The sequence below is a fragment of the Alligator mississippiensis genome, chromosome 2, assembly GCF_030867095.1.
Source record: "Alligator mississippiensis isolate rAllMis1 chromosome 2, rAllMis1, whole genome shotgun sequence".
NCBI classification, from domain to species: domain Eukaryota; kingdom Metazoa; phylum Chordata; order Crocodylia; family Alligatoridae; genus Alligator; species Alligator mississippiensis.
Window position 1 is genome coordinate 277,683,147 of NC_081825.1, and position 18,825 is coordinate 277,701,971.

General features: G+C 43.5%; 1 protein-coding gene across 2 annotated transcripts; it reads right to left on the bottom strand.

Moving 5' to 3' along the window:
* Positions 1 to 8,152: 8,152 nt before the first annotated feature.
* Positions 8,153 to 18,018, bottom strand: LOC102567253 (alpha-1-antiproteinase). 2 transcript variants are annotated; one of them, XM_014596448.2, is made up of 5 exons: positions 16,145 to 18,018; positions 14,491 to 15,171; positions 13,655 to 13,925; positions 9,516 to 9,663; positions 8,153 to 8,592 (listed from the first exon to the last, which is right to left on the bottom strand). In XM_014596448.2, exons 2-5 carry the CDS (start codon positions 15,152 to 15,154, stop codon positions 8,392 to 8,394), a joined length of 1,284 nt encoding a protein of 427 aa, XP_014451934.1. In that variant the 5' UTR covers positions 15,155 to 15,171; positions 16,145 to 18,018; the 3' UTR covers positions 8,153 to 8,391. The 2 variants fall into 2 exon arrangements, with proteins under 2 accessions (XP_014451934.1, XP_006276000.1); XM_006275938.3 differs by having other exon boundaries at positions 14,491 to 18,018.
* Between the last annotated feature and the right edge of the window lie 807 nt (positions 18,019 to 18,825).

The following is an 18,825-nucleotide window of genomic DNA, read 5'->3' on the forward strand; positions in this document are numbered from 1 at the left end:
CGCTGCTGGAGTGCTGCGTCCAGTTCTGGGCTCCGCACCTTAACAAGGATGTGGTAAAGCTTGAGAGAGTCCAGAGAAGGGCTACCCACATGATCAGAGACTTGCACCGCAAGCCATATGAAGAAAGGCTGAGGGACCTGTGACTTTTCAGCCTGAAAAAGAGAAGGCTGAGAGGGGACTTGGTAGCAGCTTACCACTATATTAAAAGCGTACATCTAGGGTTCAGTGAACAATTGTTCACCAGGGCACCCTTGTGGAAAACTAGGAGTAATGGTCACAAACTCCTGGAAGATCATTTCCAGCTCATTTCAGGCTCATTTCAGGCTCAACATTAGGAAAAACTACTCCACAACTAGGGTGTCCACACTGTGACCATTACTCCTAGTTTTCGCCAACGGTGCCCTGGTGAACAGTTGTGCACTGAGCCCTAGATGTACGCTTTTGATATAGCAGTGAGCTGCTACCAAGTCCCTTCTCAGCCTTCTCTTTTTCAGGCTGAAGAGTCCCAGGTCTCTCAGCCTTTCCTTGTATGGCTTGCCGTGTAAGTCTCTGACCATATGGGTAGCCCTTCTCTGGAATCTCTCAAGCTCCCGGAACTTTGGAAAACAACCACACTTGAGCCACCTCACAGCACCAAGATGCAGGATTTTTATAAGCCACAATCACTCTGCTTTCAATAGCCACTCCTCTGTGCTATAGGCCCTGTCACTCAATGTCCAAGTTGCTTAAATGGGCCAGCCCGTTAAATGTTCAGTCCTTTATAAGGCTTTGAAGAGCAACTGTAATGGCACATGCTCCACAGCTTGCATTACAACATTGTTAACCGTGTAAGTACTAGATCAAGTTTCTCTCACAACAAGTTGTGGTGTCAGGCTGCAATTTAGAAAATACAGTTCAGTTTTATTTCCAAGAGATACAATTACCAGCCTATTATAGCACACAGGAATGCAACAGAAGTGGGAAATCCCATTAAGCATTTTGTCTATTGTTCATGCCTTGTTAGACAGGCTTGTCTCCTACAATATCATTTTTAGTTGTCTGGTCAATCCTAAATGTTGGAATTTCCATAGAGAAGGGGCTTCATTGTTTCATGTTCTATAACATATCCCTTAAGTCAGGCACAGAAGGATAACCAGGATTTTGCAAAAGGAGCTGAAGCAGTTCAGTTCAGTAAACTTAAAGTTTTTAAGTCCCCAAAAAAGATAAAAATTCTCCTCTCCCTTCCCCTTGGTGCTCAGAGGTACATCGTCTCCCCTCCCATTCCCACTCATCCCTGCCTCCTGCTGCTGGTGTCCCTGCTATCCCAGGAGTAGGAGGGAAGGAAAAGGAGGGGATTGGAGGGGATGTGGGATGGAGGAGAAGCCCCAGTTAATGCTCCTGCTGTTCCTGCAGCCCCTCTAGATCCACCCCGGTCAGAGGCATCAAACATAAGGCCTGCAGACCAGATCTGACATACAGAGCCATTTCGTCCAGGCTTCAATTCTCCTGGGAATTTGGTGGGGGTAGAGGGATGGGACAAGTGGGAAGAAGGGCCAACTGCCAAAATCCTGAGTATGAATCCTGTTGGGGCTACATTTCAGCAATGCTGCAGCTGTGTTCCCAAGACAGTATTCAAAAACAAAGGGTCACTGGTGCAGACAAAGCCCTAAGGGGCCTGGGGAAAATGCCCAACACAGAGAAGGAGATGGAAAACTGAGAGCAGATAAGAACAGCATCTCTATCAAGGTAGGCTCGTGATCAAAGGAGATATGCAATGCAATGAAGAGGTTCAGATCCTTCAAGAATAAGCACTGAAAGACCATCCTCACAGGAGCAGAGAGAGGAAATCTATAGCACCTCTAAATAGTGAGTATACTGTGCCTGGTTTAGTAATTCATGAGAGTTCTTCGAAGATGTTGTTCAGTCCCCTTTAATCACTTTCTTGATATGTTATGTATACACCTTTAACCTTTTCTCATAGGTCAGTCTTCCTGCCTTTGAAGATCTTTCTTTTTTTTTCCTCCTCTGAAGACCTAAACCTCGACCTTTTATTTTTGGCATGAAAGTGCTCAGAACTGACCTTACATCTAGGTGCAATCTTAAATATATAGCCAAGGGCTGTCATAATCTGATTAGCTAGAGTTGTGATACCTCTGGAAATTCAGTCATGTACCTAAGGTCATATTTCATCAGCTACCATACAGATAGTCCTTGGCACTGCTGATATTGAAATATCTCCCTCAAAATAAATAGTTTGTATCTTTGATTTTTTCGTCATAAATGAAATATCTATGTACTCTTCCAGGGTGAAGTTTGGTATCAAAATGATTTGCTGATGCCCAGGCAGATATATTCCTTCTGCATCCTCTTTGTCTTCTAATATTATAGTTTTACCCCAAAAATACTGGCCTTGACATAAAAGTAGTCAAGTACTTTCAGTACACAGACTATTTTCAATGTCTGTGGTGTGTTTTGCCCCAAAATCAAAAACATTTTACAAATGCCAGTGAATTAAGCCTCAGAACTTCCCTATGAAGTAGGTTAGAAGTATCTAGATTGTAAAGATAAGGTAACTGATAGAAGGTGACATTATGAACCCAAGAGCCCATGGGAGGTCTGTGGCACAGATGGAATTAGAACTCACATTCCACAAAATATCATTGTGGGTGGTAACCACCAGCGCATGCTATAGCCCTTTTGAGTTCTGTTTGAACATTACTGGTACCAACACATTTATTTTTGTTCAGTAGTTTATGGCAGCTTTGTAGATTTAAAAGAACAAGAATGAAAAGGTAATTTCATCCTCCAGTTAACCAATACAGCAGTACCTAATTTACTGTTTCATGCTGATATAGGATTCAATCTTAAACTACAATACAATCTATTATCAGAACAGTATGGGAAAAATATCTTTTTCTCATTTAGACAGAGTTTCTTTCAGGAGAGCATCTTTCACTTGGTTCATTTTACCTCCATCAGGAAGAATGAATAATGTAATAGCATCTCTGTTGTAAGGTTGTTGTACCAGTTGACAGGTCCTCATCAGAATGAATTTCATAATAACATTCTCAGTGCCTCACCTTGATTTTAACAGAAGTTTTCCCATTAACCACAAAAAAAATAATTTTCTTTAGTCAACAGTGGGTGCATCTATATGTGCACTTGACTAATTAGCTCCACAGTAAAGTGTCACTATCTACACCTGCATCTGTATTAGGGCACAGTAAATTCGCTCTGCCAATTTGCACTTAAGATAGTGCCATAAGTACTATCTTATGGAAAAGTCATTAAGTGCACTGCAATGCACGTGAAGATGGTGACGGGTTGGCTGGAGCATAAGGATGCTAAAGTGTAGGAAAGCTGACTGCCACATAACCCAGCACTGTAGCATCCTTGTGCCCCAGCCAGCCCCTCTACTGCCCAAAGCTGCCACCTGGAGCCTTGGGCTAACCCCCTGTACCCTCTGCCAGCTTAGGGCTGCTCTGCTCTGGCTCAAATTGCTGTGCTCCTGGACGCACTTGTAAATGCTGTGCCCAGGGGCAGTTTTCTCCAGCATGAACTGCACCAGAGTTTATTGCTCCATCTTAATTGCACTTATAGATGCACACAGTGGATCAAAAAGTTCTCCTGTGGCCTTATAAGAGAAAGGTGACAATTATATTTTAACTTGGGACATAATGAAATTGTTCAGACATCCATACCCACTATCCTGAGGTAGATCCTAAAAAGGTTCACAGTGGACATGTCTACATGTGCAATTAATTTTGAAGCAATAAACCCCAGTGCAGTTTGCACTGGAGTTTATTGTTCCTAGGTGCCACATTTATACATGTGCATGGGACAGCAGCATGTTGAACCAGGTCAGAGTAGCCCCAGCTGAAAGGGAGCCCTGGGGGGTCAACTTGCCAGCCTGGGGCTGCTCCAGCCTGGCTCAAGATGCTGCAGAGGTGTTGTCTGGGGCATGAGGGTGCTCCAGTGCAGAGGCAGAGCTAGCCAGCAAGCAGCCCCAACACTGAAGCACCCTCATGCCCCAGCCAGCCCTGTCAGCATTTACATGTGCATGTCTATGCACTAAAAAACACAGCCACAGGATAGTACTTGTGTTTAAAAGTACTATCTTATGGTGGAGTTTATTCATTTACTATGGCCTAACAGGGCCACATGCATAGATGCAGAGACTTAACTGCAGAGCTAATTCATAGATTCATAGATGCTAGGGTCAGAAGGTACCTCAACAGATCATCGAGTCTGATGCCCTGCCTAGGCAGAAAAGAGTGCTGGGGTCAGATAACCCTAGCCAGATGCCTATCTAGCCTTCTCTTAAAGACCCCCAAGGTAGGGGAGAGTACCACCTCCCTTGGAAGCCCATTCCAAATTTCGGCCACCCTTACTGTGAAGGAGTTTTTTCTAATATCTAGCCTAAATCTGCTCTCTGTCAGTCTGTGACCATTGTTCCTTGTTACCCCAAGAGGTGCCCTGGTGAACAGAGCATCTCCAATCCCTTGCTGTGTTCCCCTAATGAATTTGTAGGCAGCCAGTAAGATCACCTATCAGCTTTTACATTTTCAGAATTTACAAAAGTGTCAATATTTTACCCATATGATATATGATACTTATGCTGCAAAAGCTTTTTTGTGTTGGCCAATTCCAGTAATGATGCATCTTCACTTCATTTTTACCTCTAACTTAATAAACCTGCAAATGTCTACAGTGTTACAGAAAGAAAGGTTATTTGATTCACTGGAGATTCACAGGGTAGAGACTAGGGGTATGCAAAGCTTCAGTCACTGATTTGATTAGAAGGAGATGTGGTCCGATTTGGTGGCCAAATCCTCAAATCCAAATCAAATCAGGAGACCCATTAATCTCCTTGAATCGAAAGCCTCTGAATCGATTTGGAGAGATTCGGAGACATTTGACAATTTGGCCATAGACACAGCTTTATATGCTTTCTCTATGTACCTTAAGGTACCAGGTACAGCTCGTGAACACTGAGATGGTGGGGTGGACAGAGCATCCCACAGGAGTGCAGGGGGGAAGGGTCTCCTACACGCTTGGCAGAGGAACCAGAAATGGACCAGAAGTACTTCTGGTCCACTTCCAGATCTGCTGCAGAGCATGTGGGGGGCCTCCCTACCCCCTGGCTCAGTGACTGGTACCTTCTGGGTCTGGGGGGGGGTGCATCCAGGTTCCCACCCACAGCTGATCGCTGAGCTGGGGAGATGTGGGGGGGGTCCCTCATGCACTCAGTAGTGGACCCGGAAGTGGACCCAGGAGGTACCAGTTGCTGAACTGGGGGCCAGGGAGGTCCCCCCATGTGCTCTGCGGCAGACCTGGAAGTGGAAGTACTTCTGGTCCTCTTCTGGGTCCACTGCTGAGCATGCAGGGGAACACCCCATGCTCCTGTGGGAATCAAATACTGCCTGCTTCACACACCCCTTGTGGAGACCACTGTTCTTACTGAGTCAGACAATAGAAATTGTAATATCTATTAACACTCCATTAAAAATGTCAATAAGATTTTAAAGAATGTATCCTTTCATTTACCAGCTATAGAATTGAATGTTTTGCATTTTAAAAATATTTTTTACAAATTTAGAAAATGACAGCTTTGCATTGTTACTTTTTTCCAACCAATTTTAACCATTTTGAAATATAAAAAATGTGTTCAATTGTCCATTAAATTAAGTCCCTTTCAGGATTTTTTGTTTTGTTATTTAAAACTGTGTTAAACTAAGAAACAAATATCAGAAAGAAAAACCAAGGTTATACAATAGTTTGGCTATATAATGAGTTGCATTTACTCCATTCTTGTTTTCATAATCTCAAACAATAGCAAATTTCTTCAAATCTTAACTTTGCAACACATTGGGTATGTCTACACGTGCATTTATGTCGACTTAAATTTACTACGTAGTAAATTACTGGGCAGTAAGTGGCAATAGGCCCGCAGCTACATGTACAGACATTAAAGCGCATTAGTCCCAAGCCAGTCAGACTAACTTTAGTCTCAAGTCAGTGTTACACACAGTGTTACTGCGCAGTAGGGCTGTGCAAAATTTCACCGGCTGTTTGGTTTTGACATTGTCTTGACTCATTTTGAGCTCAAAACAGTGAAATCGAAACAAAATTAAGGGGTTCAAAACAGCCTCAAAATGAAACAAGGGCAGTCAAAATGTTTTGAAAGTTTCAAAACTCAAGCAGGGCTTGCCTGCAGTGAAACAGAAAGTAAGGGGAGGGAGGGGGAAGAGGAGGAAAGGGCTGCTCTCATACTGATTGTGTAGCTGGCCAGTGACTGTGGTCCTTCCCTGAGGTCCCTTCCAATCCCAGTGCTCTGGGGGAGGGATGGAAAAACAGTATAAAAGGCAGCATTGTTTGAACTGGCCTGCTTTTTGTCACTCATGTCACAAGTTTTGCTTGTCAGCAGCCTGAGGTGCAGTTTCTCAGAAACCCCTGCACCTATCTCCTTGAAACTTGGCAGGCTTTGTGGCCTCAGCAGGGGCTACCATGCTTTCAGTTTTCACCCTGATGTGCCTTACACACACAACACAAGTATTGCTTTCAAAAATTTGAGGTGCAGTTTCCCAGAACCCCCTACATCTATGTCCTTGAAACTTGGCAGGCTTCGTGGCCTCAGAAGGAGCTACTGTCTCTGCAAGTTCCATCTGAATCAGGCAAGAAATGACAAAGTTATAGGCAGTTTCATGGTTCCCCATTATAGCCTATGGGCGAAACATTGAAACAGTGAAACAGTTTCAATGAAACGGAATGGAACAGTGGTTTTGAAACTAAAAAAAACTTGAAATGAGACACTGTCCCACTGAAACGTTGAAACGGAGGTCAAAACAAAACAGTGCTGTTTCGCACAGCCCTACTGCTCAGTAAGGCGTTACATGTGCATTACTGCACAGTAACTAATCAAGCATAAGTTTGATACCTGCATGATTCAGGTACTGAATTTACATTCAAGCTGATGTAAATTGCCATATTTACTGCACAGTATGGGTGTGCACATGTAGACATGCACCTGTACTGTGCAGTAATTTCAGTTACTGTGCAGTAAATGAGCATGTGTAGAAACACCCATTGAAAAACAATGCAACACAAAACATTGCTCATTAAACTCTGTTTCCAGACTAAATATTTCAGGTTGTGATATTTCTTTATTCAATAAGAATAGCAATAATCCATATTATGGTAGTGTAAGAGTGATGCAGCTGTTCAGGAATTATGCAAAAGGCAAGGATTTGTTAGGGTGATATCTTTTATTGGACCAACTGTATAGTTAGGATAAAGTAAGACAAGCTTTTGAATAGTGAAGAAGAATGTTTTGCATTTGAAAGCTTATTTAACTATTTCCCAGCTATCCAGTTGGTCCAACAAAAGATATCCCCTCCGAAAGTCCCTGCCTCTCAAATAACCCATATTAACATTTAAAAAGGCATTTTCTTAAACTGTACCCACATTTTGTCAGTATGTCTATGTTCATTTTATTGATTTAAAAATTTTTTAGAAGTCCCTTCAGGATTTCACTGGTTCACAGTGAAGAAGACTAGGTATTTTGGGGTTATAATTCATCCCATTTCCTTCTCTGTTTTATATGAAAACATAGAAAGTTTGCTTAGATGTGTGATAATGGAAGCAGACTACTAATAAGAAAAACAACAGTATTAGGAAAATAGTGCTAGAAAATGTGCTGGAAAAATAGGGGTACAACTCTCTTCACAATTTATTTATACCAGCAACAGGATCTGGTGGAGACAGTTATACCAATAAGAATTCCTTTTGCTAGCAGACTTGATGTTCTTAAAGGAACTGTTGTTGGCTCCTCTGTGAATGGACACAGCTTATACAGGCAAAAAAGTTGTTTTGTCAGTACAGCTAGGCCAGCTAAACTTTTCTGGTCTAGACTAAGAACAATCCTGTAGGTAAACTTGCAGTTTCAGACCTGGAGTTGTTCTTTGAGTAGAAGCAAAACAAAAGCATCAGAATTGCTTGCAATATCAAGGGGCAGAAGGATCGTTCCAGGATTGAAACAGTCACCAATAATCATATGATTGTGTTAATGAAGTGGATAAGAAACAATCTGGACCCCAACACAATTCATCTGAGTGACTTGGTATCTTAAAACCCCTGAGGAGACTTTCTGAAAGGGTCTTTTACGAAAAAGGAAAAAGGTGAAATCAGACTTGTTTATTTAAATTACTTGTGGTTTGTAAACTGTGCACAAGTGCTTATGAGACAGGACATATTATATTCCTGTGTTATGGATTTAGGAATGCATATTAGTACTGCTTTAAATAGTATCACTATAATCTAGTGATGCATATGTGCAGCATGTACTTTGCTGAATCATGGAAATTTAGCCAGCACTACGCCCAAAGTGCTACAACACATCCAACAGCTGGTCACTTATTTTCCACAAGGATTTAGTATCTTCCCCATGAAGAGGATGCTAAGGGTATGCTTTTCAACAATCATTATCAGGAAGGGCCTGTTGAATTTAATTCTGGGAGTAAAAACAGAACCAGATCTCCATGTAAATTCTGTGACAGTGACGCCTGCAGCCTCAGTGCCATTCTCATGAACATTCAACAGGGCCTTGTGAACCACCTGCAAGAGATGAAGCAAAAAGTTATTCTAACTAAAGAAACAGCAGCAAATATCAAGAGAGAAACTTGCTTATTTTAAAGAAACTGTCTTTAGAAAAGTAGCTGATAAGAAGTGGGTAGGGGAAAGAAGTGTCACAGCACAGTGGAACCACTTCCACCCTCTTACCCGCTGAGTTCAGAGAAGCTGAGATTTGTGAGGTAAGATAATATCTTTTATGGTCCAGAAAAATGCCCTTTCTCCAGTCTGGGAAAGAAGGAAACACGGCCTGACCTAAATACCAGTTAGAACAATTACTTTCATTTAACAATGCTATTCAATTTTTTGGAGAAATTTTAAAAGCATAGAAACTGTTTGTAAACTTCTAGGGTGAGGTATAACTATTCTGAAAAGCTTAGCTTCAAGAAAGACACCGGCTACCTCTTTGATTTATAAATCCAGTATAGAATAACCTTATAACTACTAATATTTAATAATTTACCAAACAAGATAATTAGCTTATAACAGAAAACTGAGTATTATTGAAGCTGGATCAGTGACAAGAAACTGGCAGAAAAAATAGTTTGTTTAGCTTCCAATTTCGTTTTTCCCCTCTGCAACTTATTTAAAGGGAACTGGAGAATATTTTACTAAAGTTAACTCATACCTTTGGACAATTTTTAGTTGCCAGAAAAAAAGTTTATTTTGTCTTCTGTCGTTTCTTGATGTCCTCTGTTCTCCGTGTGTGTTACACTTTCCAAACACATTAGTCCTCAGTTTTAGGAAAAGACAGACCTGCTTTGAACCCAGCTCTGCTAATGCCAGGGAAAAATTTGCCAGTAACTTCAGTGAAAGCTGGGTCAAATCCTTTAATATTATGAAACAGAAATGTAAAATCCCAAAGAACAGATGGATCCACTGATCACCAGCTCTGTTTACCAACTTACTTTGGAAACCTTCAGTCCACTTTCCTCTGTAATTCCTGACAGGTCAGCTTGGTCAGTGAATACATCAATCACACCCATTTGCCTGAATATCTCTTTTACATCATAGGTCCCAGAAATAGAAAATTTTGGAATGTACAGATGTATTTTCCTGTTAGAAAAGGAACACCAAAATGCTGGTAAATCATCTACTCAATAACTCTCTAGAATATAGTCAAGCCAGTGATACCTACATTTATCTTTTAAATATTCAGGAGTCTTCTCACAGTGTTTGAATAACCTGTTTGAACAGTGTATTTGAGTAGGGACTGTGTGTGGATGGCAGTAAAGGCCTTCTCTCATGGGTCTGTACTCTCATCTGTATCATCACATGCAAAGAGGCTGTTGTAACTTCCTCAGTAATACTGAGGGTATTTGTGGCTCTGTGTAGATTAGAGCAGCTTTTAGAGTGTTTAAATTTATCCTCCAATTAGTTAAGGCTTACTCCACACTAACTGCAGTAATCATTGGGTAGATACAGCTCTACTGGCAGAAGTTTTTGATGTTAGTTACACCGAGTTCCCCAAACAGTAGAAACTTTTTAGGCAGAAGCCTACTTCTACCAGCAGATCTGTGTCTGTATCAGTGGGGTTGGCAGCACAATGACACTGGCTACAGGGTGTGCTCTTTCCTCAACCTGTAGCTGACATAGCTTTGCCAACAGAACTCTGTAATGTAGACAAGGCCTTAGGCCCCTGAGAGGCTGGTTGGGAATTATCAGAGTGTGGAACTATTCTGCCCATGTCATATCCAGGTCCCAACATATCCCCTGTAAGGGGGCTTCAGGAAACATGTGGAATTGAAGCAGTTATGAAGCAGTTATGATAGTTTTGTATCACAGGAGAATAATTTAATTCTCCAAGTAATAATAGTAGTAGTTTGTTACTGATAAGTCTTAGCAGCTCTTTACAAAAGTTATCAATGGAAGAATTAAGGCATGGAGGGATGGTCACACAACAGATGAGTTGAGAATTGAATTTTGCTGGCTTCCTGTTCAGGGCACTATCCACTGGCCCATATCCTGTCTCATCCATACAGACAAGTATAAATTGATCAGTACAGTGGGTCATAAGTTCTGGGTTATCTTTTTCCATAGCAAAACTCAGGGGAGAGTATGTAAGAGGGTGGGGTATACTTTAAGGTTTCATAATCTGCTATCAAAGAACCCAAGCCCCTATTACCTTTTCTACCAAATCTTCATGAAACCGTAAGAACATTATAGAATTACTCATGAGCCCTCCCATGAGAGGAATTCACTGAGAGCTTCCCTCATATCCTAACACCTTTTATCCATGTGGACCCTGCCTCTCAAAAAAAGAGACAATAGTGCCATGGTCTGGATGTGGCCTATATTTCCCTAGTATTTGAGTGCCTTCATAATTATCCACTGTTTTTTATAGTTTCAGAGTTTCAGAGTTGGTAGGGTCTGAAGGGACCTGAGTAGATTAGCAAGTCCAACCCCCTGCCATGGGCAGGTAAGAATGCTGGGGTCAAATGACCCCGGCTAGGTGATTGTCTAGCTTCCTTTTCAAGACTCCCCAGGGTAGGAGCAAGCACCACTTCCCTTGGAAGTTGGTTCCAGATCCTAGCTGCCCTGACTGTGAAGTAGTGCCTCCTGATGTCTAGTCTGAATCTACTCTCAGTCAATTTATGGCCCTTATCCCTCATTACTCCTGGTAGTACTCAGGGGAACAGGGATTCTCCCATAGCCTGCTGGTTCCCCTTGGCCACCAGATCCCCTCTTAGCCTTCTCTTGTGGAGGCTGAAGAGGTTCAGGTCCTGTAGCCTCTGCTCATACAGCCTGCCTTGCTGCCCCCTGATCATGCGGGTGGCCGTCCTCTGGACCCTCTCAACGCTGTCCACATCCCTCCTGAAGTGTGGCACCCAGAACTGGACACAGTACTCCAACTGCAGCCTGACAAGTGTCGCATAGAGGGGGAGGATCACCTCCTTGGACCTGCTTGTGATGCATCTGTGGATGCATGACAAGGTGCGATTAGCCTTCCTGATCGCGTCCCCACATTGGTAGCCCATGTTCATTCTGGAATCAATAATGACATCAAGATCCTTTTCTGCCTCTGTGCTGACTAGAAAGGAGTTCCCCAGCCTGTAGGTATGCTGCTGGTTCTTCCTCCCCAGGTGCAATACCTTGCACTTGTCAGTATTGAAGCCCATCCTGTTCTCATCTGCCCACCCCTGTAACCTGTCCAGATCTAGTTACAACCTGTCCCTCTCCTCCAGCATGCCCATTTCTCCCCACATCTTAGTGTCATCTGCGAATTTGAACAAGGTGCTTTTCACCCTCTCATCCAAGTCGCTAATGAAGATGTTGAACAGTGCGGGCCCGAGAACTGAGCCCTTGAGCCCTGTGGGACCCCACTGCCCACATCCCTCCAGGTCGAAAAATACCCATCCACCACCACTCCCTGGATGCGGCTCTCCAGCCAATTTGTGACCCATCTGACTGTGTAGGCATCGACACCACAGTCACCTAATTTTATTAGGGAGAATGGGGTGAGAAACAGTGTCGAAGGCCTTCCTAAAGTCCAGAAAGACTATGTCCACTGCGACACCTGCGTCCAAGAATTTTGTGACCTGGTCGTAGAAGGCCACCAGGTTGGTCTGACAGGACCTGCCTTGAATGAACCCATGTTGGTTGCCCCTAAGCATGATCTCCCCTGCTGGTCCCTTGTAGATGTGTTCCTGGATAATTTTCTCAAAGAGCTTCCCCAGGACAAAGGTAAGAGTAATGGGTCTGTAGTTTCCTGGGTCCTCCTTCCTCCATTTTTTGAAAATGGGGACCACATTGGCCCTTTTCCACTCCTCCAGCACCTTGCCAGAGCACCACTAGTGTTCATAAAGCTGTGCTAGGGGTCCCGCAATGACCTCTGCTAACTCCCTCAGCACTCTGGGGTGGAGATCATCAGGACTTGCTGATTTGAACACGTCCAGTGCCACCAGAAATTTCCTGACTAGGTCCTCTCTGCCCCTGGGCCTGGCAGCATCTCCCCTGGGTCTGTCGGGGATCCCAGTGGGGGGGATGCCCCAGTCCCTGCTCAAAAAGATAGAGGCAAAGAAATTGTTAAAGAGGTTAGCTTTGTCGTCTGGTGTGACCACCAGATTTCCTAGCACATCCTTCAGAGGCCCTACATTACCTGGTACCTTCTTTTTGCCCCCTATGTATTTAAAAAAGGACTTCTTGTTGTCCTTGATCCGGGTCGCTAGTCCCAGTTCCATCTCTGCCTTAGCCTTCCTAACAGCCCCCCTACAATCCTGAGCAATGGAGGTATAATCCTTCTTGGTAATGGCCCCTTCCTTCCATTGAGTGTACGCCTCCTTTTTAGCTTTGAGACATTCCTGGAGGCTTTTGATGAGCCATGGGGGCTTTTGAGCACTCTTGCCCCCTTTGATACGCATTGGGATTGTCACCCTTTGGGCTTGGAGGATTGTCTCCTTAAGGAACTACCACTCTTCCTGGACTCCCAACTCCCCTCCCTCAGTGCCTCCCCAACTAGTCTCCTTACCTCGTTGAAATCCACCCTCCTGAAGTCTAGGGCGGTTGCCTTGCTGCAGGCCTTTGCACTGGATGGTGAATACCAGGAGGCGATGATTGCTATCACCCAGGTGGTTGAGAACCCGCAGTCCCCTCACCAGGTCATCGCCCATGGCTAGGACTAGGTTCAACAAGGCATTTCCCCTGGTGGGACTGTGCACCTCCTGGGTTAGATGAAGACATTGTAACTCGGCTAGGACCCTATGTGAGCAGTCAGACTTGGCTGACTGCTCTTCTCAGCAGATGTCTGGATAGTTTAGGTTACCCATGATGACCCTGTCCCTTGACTTAACTGCATTTTACCTTCAGAACACCTTTGAAAGGATGGATTTTCTTCATGTTACAGATGGGTAATGCGTGCAGTTAATTGATTTGGCCATGGTTGAGCCAGCAATTTAGCCTGGACCTGCAGAGTTTAATTCTGACATTCCATTTCTGACTACCCTCCTCTTGCCCCTTTCCCATTGGGCTCTAAATATTTTGTCTTCAGATGAATTCTATTCAGTCCCTAGTAAGGCACTTCTCACCATATCAGAAGCCAAGGGATTACCTGTTTCTGAGGGAATTTTCCCATTTAGAGGCAGCTTTTTGCAACAGAGCATCTTCTACTTCCTTCATTTTTCCTTCATCAGGCAGAACAAACAAGGCTGCAGTATTTCCACTGCAAGGTACTTGCACCAACCAGCAAGAAAGCTCTTTATCATAGTGATTTTTATAAATGCCCTGCCGGTACATCATGTTGACTCTTACAGTTGTTTTCTCATCCACAAAAAAATCCTCTTCTCCAGTATTAAAAGTATCGAAGGGTTTTTCCCAATGGGCTTTGGACAAAAAAGAAAAAGAATGTAACTAATTATACTGCAAAGGGGAGTTATTATTATGAATAAGACCAGTTGAAGTGGACTAATACAAAAGCATCTGATCATGTAGCCTTACTTCAGTTAGCAGTATTTAAGCATCTCAATTCATTGTCTTTTTTATTAAAGTTTCAGCACCTTGAGATTTTATTTCAGTGCTGTTCTCCACCAACAGGCAGGAGCATTTGTATCTACTCCAACCTGAGTCTGTTTGCATACATCAGATTAAACCATATTATAAGAAAAAAAATAGGGTATTTAAGAAACAGTGGTGTTTCTTCCATTAGTAAATGGGGGAAACACACGTGTGGACATGGGTACACATATGTAAACAGACACACTTGGAATTTATAGAAAGACTTTCTATACTGGAGTATTTTCCAAACAAAGTGTCTAACAGATTGATAAGGGGTAATGTTGATAATGTCCCTTCATTTAACATCTGCATTACACAGCCTGTGTCCTAGATTCCAGTCAGCTATCTCAAACTAATGCATGCAATAAAGATCCATGTTACAACATTCCTTACCTTTAAAGAAAACATAGTTAACAAGAACCATCACAGTTTGTGGATCAAGGTCCTGGACTAAATCAGTAATTTTGCCATAGGTTTTCGTCCCAATGTAATCATTGATCAGCTTTTCCGCAGCAGTAGAATTTTGGAAGTCAGTGTATAAAACTTCAGAGTCATAAAAGTTTTTGACATCCTCCAGAAAGGTCTGTAGTGGTCTCAGGGTTTCTTCTATGAAAAGGGCATTGCCCATATTCAATTGGTTCTCGCAGTCTGTGTGGTTCAGTACACAGATGAGATGGCAAAAACCTTCATGTACTTCCTTCTCCTGAGTCTTTTCCATGTTAAAGGCCAGCCCTTCCAGAATCTGATTCAGAGTGGCTGATTTAGCACCGAGTGCCAGCATTGCAAAGGAAATGGAAATACTTATGGGTGAGAAAAAAACATTTTTGTCAGATTCCTCTGATACAACCAACTGGTAAAATCTGAAAGCAAAGTCAGCATTACTTGGGGCTAGTTTGAAATAGGCTTTGCTTTTACATGGATAAGCTTCTTCAACCTGGGAATCAGGTTCTGTGGGATATATATGATCATACTCATTACTGTGACAGTGAGGACGATGGCCATGGACCAAAGTTTGAACCCCAGCCAGTAAAAAACACACAGAGAGGGTGGACTTCATCTCCCTTTGGATTTATTCTGCAAAAGATTTAGATATAGAGAAATTAGTCAATCTAAATTATTTCTCTTTTTTCCCTTTGTACCATGAGTTCTGTTGCTTATTTTTCAGTGATTAATGCATATGATGGAATACACTGAACCTACACTGGGTGAATTTATCCCATCAATATCACATTTCAGACAAAAGGCCCAGAACACATGAAGACACATCTGTCCACCTACACCCCATTATTTTGGCACAGAGAACCTGAATGTGATTCCCAACTAAACATGGCAAAGCAGAGAATTTGAAACAAAATTTAATTCTCTTATTAAAATGTGTATACTTTTCTAAAATCTCATTGCTGAGATTCATCTTTGTGATCCTAGTAACTCTCAGAAGGAATATATGCTTCATAATAAATTCTTTATGTGATCACATTCATTCAAAAGTGATAGCTTAGGTTATATTATAGTGCTTAAATGGATTTAAGAAATAGATTGTTTTATGTCTGCAGCAGACTGAAAACTTTCAGCATATCTTTTGCCAGGCAAAAATTGGATGACAGACAATGCTTGCTTTTATAATCCACATTTCAAGATTGCTTTTGTGGCCCTTTTCACCTCTTATGGTTTACCAAACAATGTTTTAAAAATATTATAAATATAGAGTACAGTGTTGCATGCAATTCATAATTTGTGTGTAGGACTTTTTTGTACAATTGTTTGAAAGGTAACTAGAAATGGAATAGACCCTAGTGGGTTACCTTGGTAACAGCCTCTCTTCAGACATGAATTTGAAGGATCTCTATGGCTTTCAAGTGTATTTTATTGTCATATTATTCAAATAGCTCTCCCACTAGAATGGCAATTTTTGCTGGCCCCTTAGCTCTGTTTTCTATCCCTCTGACAAATTCACACATGCACACAAAAATAGTATAATACCATAAACTGAGATATAACAAAGAATCAGAAAAAAATGTGCCCTTGTTAAAATGAAGATAGTACTTACAGTGCATTGAAAAATATCCTGCAGTGTCCATTCGAACAGGCCTGCTCCTTGCTCTACTAATTACTACCAAACAGTATTAAGATGAATGTCCTCTATTAATCATTAATTAGAGCAAATAAAAATTATCAGAAACCAAACAATGATGGGGCTACTTTTTTCAAGACCTATGCAGTGCAGACTGAAGCTAATACTCAGGGGGTACGTCTACACCAGAAGCTTTGAGTGCATTAGACTAATTCTACTGAGCATTAGTATGGCAGGCAAAACCCGCGCTAATGCACAGTAGATTTAGTCTACTGTGCATTAGCATTACAAAAAGGTCATTCATTTGCACCAATGCAAAGTAGCAACAATTACAGCACTTCAAGTTAGTACCTGTCATTACAGGTACTAAACATAAAGCACCATAATTTTGTCACATTGTCAAAGTTTTGACATGTCTAATAAATGTGTAGACATGCCCAGGATGTTGCAGCTCAGAACCATATGGAGAGGAGTGACCAACTTTCCTGTTGCCTCCATGGGTGCAGAACCCTAGCTGTGCAAACAGGAAGTGATTGAAACCCTTCTGGAAAAGTTTGTGCCCAAGAGGGGCTATTCTTCATAACGGGGGATTCATGGTACATGGTCTCAATCAGTGATTCTCAACCAGGGTGCTGTGGCATCCTTAGGTGCCATGCAGTCCTGTTAAGGGTGCCACAGGGTGTTGCATAATATTAGCACTGTTAGGTGTGCAAGTACCTACACATGATTTGTAAGATAAACCCAGAGATTTCAAATAGCAAAACTATTCTGCTCTGTGGTGTGCTGTCTGAGTTCTTTGCAATAAAAGAATTGCTCCAGTAGATTTTTGTACTCAAAAAACAAGTGAAAGCTAAGAGCTGGCATTTTGTGAGGGAGGCCTTGAGTCTAAAAACTTTAGAAACTACTGCCTTATACCATATAACATTGCTAATCTTTTTTAATGCCTTCTATGAGAAACTTACCTAACAAGCAACATTTGTCCCCGAACTAAACACCACAGATGTTGATTGTGTTTAGATTACTGAAACCTACCAATAGAGAGATTAGTCCATGGCACCAAGAGAAGGGACTTAGTGATAAAATGGCATGAGAAGCAGCCATGTCCATGAGAGGAACTATAGCCTGGAACTCAGTGGATAGGTACAGAAATTACACGTATGTGTAATTTGGAAAGGGCCTGGACTAATGTGTAATTTCTGTATTTAGTGTATAAGTGATTGGAAGCTGTTCTGAAACCTGTAACAGAAGTTTAGTGCACATAGGGCGTATCTACATGTCACCCTGTATCAACATAGCAATGTGCTATGTCACTGTACAACACACTGTGTCAGCGTAGCGATCATGTGAGTCTACATATGATTGGCAGTTACTTCGCTGTAGTGGCTTGATCCCCCATTTTAGCATGCCGCTACAGTGAAGTGGCAGCGAAAACTAACCATGTGCTGTGCACGTGGTGCAGTGTGGGCAGTTACTGCACCGTGCTTCCAGAAGCACTAAAGCATGGTGCAGTAACAATGTCACTATAGAGCAATGTATAGATGAGCCCATAGACCAGTTTCAAATGGTAGAACCTGGTCTAAGCTAGACCTGAATGGATGTAGTACAGGGGTGGGCAAAATATGGCCCATGGGCCAGATCTGGCCTGTGAGGCCATTCTACCCGGCCCACTGGGCCCCTGAAACATTTAGAAAATTAATATTTCTCTGTCTTTGGTTCCTGTCAAAAATGACAGGGACCAGGCACAGTAGGACCCAGGAGACCACATGACTGCCCCAGTGCCAGAACCTCAGGTAAGGTGACAGGGGGGCGGACAGGGTAGGAGTCTGGGGAAAAGCGTCCCCTTGCCCACACCATGGCTGGTGCTCTCTGCTGCAGCTGCTCGTAGCCCACACGGGGCTGTCCTGAGCAGGCACAGGCATCCCCAGGTGGCCTGCAAGTGGCTGCAGTGCAGGGTGCCGGGCACAGGGTGGGGAGGGGCTGCTTTTCCCCCACGCTCAGCACCAGCTTGTAACCCTCCCCCTCTGCCAGCCTCGGCCCCATGCCAGCTCCGGGCTCACCCATCAGGGCTGCACACAGCTGTGCCCACCCCACTTGCTGCACCAGGCAGTGTTTGCTGCTGCTGCCCACCCAGAACTCGTGCACTGGGGAGCCCAGAGGTGGCAGTGGCAAACACTGCCCAGTGCAGGAAGTGAGGGGGCCACAGCTGCTATTGCTGTGCGCAGCCCTGACAGGTGAGCCCAGAGCTGGCGCGGGGCCCAGGCTGGCTGTGGGGGTGGGTTACAAGCTGGTGCTGAGTGCGGGAAAAGTGGCCCCTGGCCTGCCCCGTGACCAGCACCCCACACTGCAGCCACTCGCAGCCCGTCTGGGGCTGCCTGTGCCTGCTCAAAACAAAATGAGGGTGGGGGTACCTGGCAGGATGCCCTGCTTATGCCCTTTGCCCCCCAGCCCTGCTGCTCCCTGGCCCCCAGCCCTGCTGCCCCCTGCCCCCCACCCAAAGCCCCTGCCCCCAGCCCTGCTCATGACCCTTGCCTCCCAACCAAAGCCCTTGCCCCCCACCCCTGCTGCCCCTTGCCCCCCACCCAAAGCCACTTTCCCCCAGCCCAGGCTCTGTAGCTGTCAGCAGCTACCCAGAACTTGGGCCAACTGCAAACATCTGC

Bases quoted from the DNA above. Each gene is read 5' to 3' on its own strand.
- LOC102567253 (XM_014596448.2), bottom strand. From the start codon at position 15,154: ATGAAGTCCACCCTCTCTGTGTGTTTTTTACTGGCTGGGGTTCAAACT. The intron at 13,926-14,490 runs GTAAGGAATGTT...TTTTGTCCAAAG, and splicing joins TAACTATGTTTTCTTTAAAG to CCCATTGGGAAAAACCCTTC. The intron at 8,593-9,515 runs GTAAGTTGGTAA...CATCTCTTGCAG, and splicing joins GTGGACTGAAGGTTTCCAAA to GTGGTTCACAAGGCCCTGTT.